General features: G+C 37.3%; 1 protein-coding gene across 1 annotated transcript; it reads right to left on the bottom strand.

Annotated features, from left to right (window-relative positions):
* Nucleotides 1-469: 469 nt before the first annotated feature.
* On the bottom strand, nt 470-1456 carry LOC147358058 (olfactory receptor 52D1-like). Its single transcript, XM_086338173.1, has one exon. It carries the CDS (start codon nt 1454-1456, stop codon nt 470-472), a length of 987 nt encoding a protein of 328 aa, XP_086194299.1.
* Between the last annotated feature and the right edge of the window lie 3804 nt (nt 1457-5260).

Genomic DNA, 5260 nt, shown 5'->3' on the forward strand with positions numbered 1-5260 from the left:
TACATAAAGGGGAATTTAGACTGAGGTTTATTCCTCTAGCACAGATAAACCTCACTCTAATTCTCACACCTCAGACAACATAAGGTTTTTGAAAAAAATTTAGGAGAAAATCTTTACAACCCAAAGTTAGCCAATAAATTTCTTAGATATGACACCAAAACCCTGATACATACAAGAAAAGAAGATATATTGGACCTGATTAAAATTAAAATTATTTTGATATAAACTGGCATGGCTTAACAAGTCTCAAAGACTATACCAAATACTAGCTTGGAAAGAAAAATAATAAAAATTAAACACTTTGCTCTAGTTTTTTTACTTTCTATGTATCTTTGATATTTGCTAATCTCACTGAAATCAATATACTTACCAAGCTTTCTAGCTTGTATGAATCCAAGATTTAGCTGAAAAGTTTTTCACTTCAAGGTAATGCTGATTCATTTTCAACATTTCCTGTTTAATAAAACCCTTATCTCTGTTGGTGATCTGGGGACTCACAAACTTTGCAAAGTTGAACACATTTGATTGTTAAGAATTTAAGGAATCCATCCCTGATTCTTTTGGTTTTAACACCGTAAATAATGGGATTCATCATGGGTGGAATGAGAAGGTATATATTGGCTATAAAAATGTGGACAGGTGGAGCAATGTGGTGACCAAACCTATGAGTGAGAAAAGAGAAAAAAGCTGGTGTATAAAACACCAAAATGACCCATACATGGGAGACACAGGTACTCAAGGTCTTGAGGCGGGCAGCTTTGGATGGGAGATTGAAGACTGTGAAAAGAATAAGGACATAAGAACAGATGATCAGTATGAAATCCAATCCTCCTGTCAGGAATGCCACAATTAGGCTGTAGGCTCTACGAATCTTGGTCTCAGAGCAAACCAGTTTTATCAGGGCCATAAACTCACAGTAAGTATGGGAGATGACATTAGTTTTGCAGTAGGAAAGCCATCTTAGTAGAAAGGGGTGTGGACTGAGAAGTACAGCTCCTCTGAAGACAATAAGCAAACCCAAGCCTACAATCACTGCGGGTGTTAAGATAGTGGAATGTCTTAGGGGGTGGCAGATAGCTACAAATCGGTCAAAAGCCATGGCCAAGATAAACCCAGATTCCATAGTAGATAGAGAATGGATAAAATACATTTGAGTAAGGCAGGCTTCAAAGTAGATCTCTCTGTCATTGAACCAGAAGAGACTGAGTATCTTGGGAAGTGTAGAAGAAGTAAGCATCAAATCAGCAACTGAGAGCATGCATAGGAAGAGGTACATAGGTTCGTGCAGTTTGCGATCTGTCTTTATAATTAATAAAAGAGCAACATTTCCCGTCAGTGACAGTAGGTAGACCAGACAGAAGGGGATGGAGATCCATAGGTGGGCATCCTCCAATCCTGGAATGCCAAGTAGCAGGAAGGTGTTAAGTTTAAGGTTGCTCCTGTTGTAGTCTAGCATTATCCAAAAAATGAGTATGCCAAGGTCCTATCCAAATTAAAAAAAAAAAACAAAGATTACAAAAACACGAAGACCAATTATTTTCATTTTTATGTGTTGGAAAAGACACTGACATCCAGTGACATACAACTGGCTATTGAAGGATTTCTTCAGTAATACAATATTTCAATTCATCAAATGCATGGAACTATGCTTTGGGACAGACAAAAAAATTGTACAAAGGTATTCTCTTTCCTTTTTTCGATCTCCCTTGACTTTTTTTTCAGAAGTGTCCAGTCAGCTAGATACATTTTAATCATAGTATAGCACTATAAAGTTAATAACTGATATATTGGTAAAAATGGAGATATAACTTTCTACCATTTTAAACACTCAAAAAAAGTAAAAGTCCAGCCATCATGGATGAGATCAGACATTTGTATATTTAACTTCTCTTACCACATTCCCAATGATAGGGCTTATAGATAAAAGGAAACGGAGACTTGAGAAATACTAAAGGACAACTGGAGGCAATGAAGTGGTGTGAATAAAAATGATCTTATATTGAAAAACAAGTCAATGAGTTGATAAATTTCATAAAATCATCCAACTTGAATGGTTAGAAAAAATTAATTTACAAAGTAAGCCAATAGAGAAAATGACTATGTCTAGAAAACATGGGTGTTCAGGTTACTAGATATTTGTGCTCTATTATAAATGACCAAGTCAAATTCTTCCAGAAGATGTATAATATATTCTTCGGTCATACAATACACATGAAGTTGATTTTTTGCTTTCCAAGGAAAATTGTTACTTCTTTAACTTTTAATTAAAAAAATATATTGGAGTATAGTTGATTTACAATGTTGTGTTAGTTTCTGCTGTAGAGTAAAGGGAATTTTATACACACACGCACGCATACACACACACACACACACATTGGAGAAGGAAATGGCAACCCACTCCAGTACTCTTGCCTGGGAAATCCCATGGACGGAGGAGCCTGGTAGGCTGCAGTCCATGGGGTCTCGAAGAGTCGGACACGACTAAGCGACTTCACTTTCACTTTTCACTTTCATGCATTGGAGAAGGAAATGGCAACTCACTCCAATGTTCTTGCCTGGAGAATCCCAGGGATGGAGAGCCTGGTGGGCTGCCATATATGGGGTCGCACAGAGTCGGACATGGCTGAAGTGATTTAGCAGCAGCAGCAGCATACACACACACACACACACACACACACTCCTTTTTAAATTATTTTCCCATATAGGCTATTACAGAGTATGGAGTAGAGTTCTCTGTGCTATACAGTGGGTCCTTTTAGTCAGTTATTTTATATACAGTAGTGGGTATACATCAATCCCAATCTCCCAATTTATCCCTCTCCACTCACTGACTCCCTGGTAATTTATATATATATATATATATATATATATATATATATATATATATATATGTAACTTTATTTTTTATTTTGTAGGTAAGTTCATTTGTACCCTTCTTTTAGATTCCACATATACCAAGTAAAATTGTAAATACAACTTTTGGCTCCCAGATATTATCTGACCAGAAAGCATGCATCTTGAAAGCTTGAATGATTATTTTGGAAAGTTATTCTAACAATACTAAATTTTAAATTGGTAAGTCATTATTTTGGTTCCAGTATTAGTGTTATCATGAGCTCATATAATATGAGGCATCTGAATAAAAAAGTTTAGTTATTAGTCTGAATAAAAAAGTTTCATTAAAACAATGAGGTTTTGACCAATATAGTTCAGGATTAAATACTAGGGCTAGGTTAACAAAAATTATCACAGGTTAAATATTTAACTTAATTTTCTTCTACATTACTTTTGTTAATAAGAAGTTGAGCCATCTTTCAGAGAAGCACACTGGTTCTAGGACTTAGGACTTAACCTAGAACGTTTAACCTAGGTTCCAGCATTCCCTTCTGGTAGAAGCACTGAACTTGTTCTTTCCACCTCAGTCACAACTCTCCTGCCCATAACCAGATTATCCTACCTCTAACCAGATGATCTCACTTCTCAGACTGAGTCCCAGCATATTTACTATATCTACAGCAGGTGCCATTAAACTTCCTATCCTGGGGGACCTGAGGCCTACAGGGATATCCTATAAAGAGCCTCTCCTGAGAATGCTGTCTGGTTGTAGGCAGTTTCACTAATCTCTCCAAGTGTCTCCAAGCACAATTTGGTCTCTTGGAGGGACTCAGTTTTGTGGTCTCCTTGTTACCTGAGCTCTGAGCTTAAAAATCAATAGAATATGGCCTCTACTACAGGACTAATAGGATAATTTATTGTGCCTAAAGTACACGCAAGTGCAGTGAACTAAATGCTTTCTTACAACCTATGTGATGAGAGCTAGAAGAAGTTGAAGATATAGAGGAACACGTTTATGAATTAATCAGGGTAAGCACTGTAATATCCCCACATGCCTCCGGGTATTCTTAAGTAATTCACCTGAATCAGATTTACCTCTGAAAAACAATTAGAACTCCATGACATCACTTAGCCATGTTCCTATATCTGCATCCCCCTAGACTTATCTATTTGATCAAATAAAAGATATGCATTATTTTCATGTACAGGAGCACCCCTATTTCAGTTTTGGTTGGAATGTTATGCAAAGATTTGATATGCTTTCCTACAGATGTTCCTCTGCATCCTTTTCTTCTGTTCTATAAATATCAGGAGCAGTGTGTTACTGAGTCCAAGCTAGCTCTGCTCTCTGTACGATAGGCCAATGAATCCGAGAGACAAGGTGCTGAGACAAGGAGGAGCCAGCTGACTGAAAAAATGGTAGGCTAGTGCCTCAAAATAACCATCTCATCAGGGTCTGGATGCCAGGTTCTTTTGTAGAGTCAGAGAGAAAGCAACACGGAAGTAAAGTCAAAAGACAGAATGGAGAGGCAGAGGCTGCTGGGAAGTAAAGGGTCTTTAGTCTTGCAAAATATCTCTAAGGGAATGGCCAACTTTTGGATGGGGTGCGCTCATCTCTTATATTCACAGGGCAGGGACAGATTAGCTCTCTATAAACTGAACAAAGGCACTTTAGTTTACAGTCAGGCATTGGGGCAGGGTCATCTGAGGCAAGCTATTAGGCATGATTAAAGCAAGGAAAAGCAAGTCCAAGAAACAGTCTCTAACATGGAGTTAGAATTGGCTTCCTCCTTGCAACAGGTGAACTTTACCAGCTATGTGTTCCAGGATCACAGATAATTTATATTTACTCTAAGTTTGTTCAAAGAGTTGATGGGCAGGAAGATATTCGGGAAAGGAGGGAAAAGCCAAAAAACTTCTCCCTATTTCTCACTTTCCTCAGCTGCATCTACTCTATGGTTCCAGATTCTGTCAGAGACTTCCATGGCCTTAGCTTCCACTGGGAGACTCTATATCTCTAGATTTGACAATAATTTTTGGATATGACACTAAAACAAAAGTAACAAAAGTAAAACTAGAGAAACTGATCTTCACCAAAATTGAAAACTTTTCTATATCAAAGGACACTATCACCAGAGTTAATAGGCAACCAGAAAATTAGAGAAAACGTAGTAAACCATATATCTGATAAGCAATTAATTTCCCAAATACAGAAAGAACTCTAAAAATTCAACAAAAAATAACTGTATTAAAAAATGGGCAAAGGACTTGCACAGACATTTGTCTAAAGAATATTTTCAAATGGCCAATAAGCACATGAAAAGATCCTCAGCCATATTAACTATTGTGTGTTGCTAAGTTGCTTCAGTTGTGTCCGACCTCTGCAATACTCTCTTGGTCTATGGCCACTATAGTCTCCTACAGG

Source organism: Bos grunniens, chromosome 15 (genome assembly GCF_055505025.1).
Source record: "Bos grunniens cultivar Pamir isolate PY7600 chromosome 15, Bosgru_T2T1.0, whole genome shotgun sequence".
In the NCBI taxonomy this organism is placed as follows: domain Eukaryota; kingdom Metazoa; phylum Chordata; class Mammalia; order Artiodactyla; family Bovidae; genus Bos; species Bos grunniens.

Coding starts and splice junctions, on each gene's coding strand:
- LOC147358058 (XM_086338173.1), bottom strand. CDS start 1,456: ATGCTAGACTACAACAGGAGCAACCTTAAACTTAACACCTTCCTGCTA.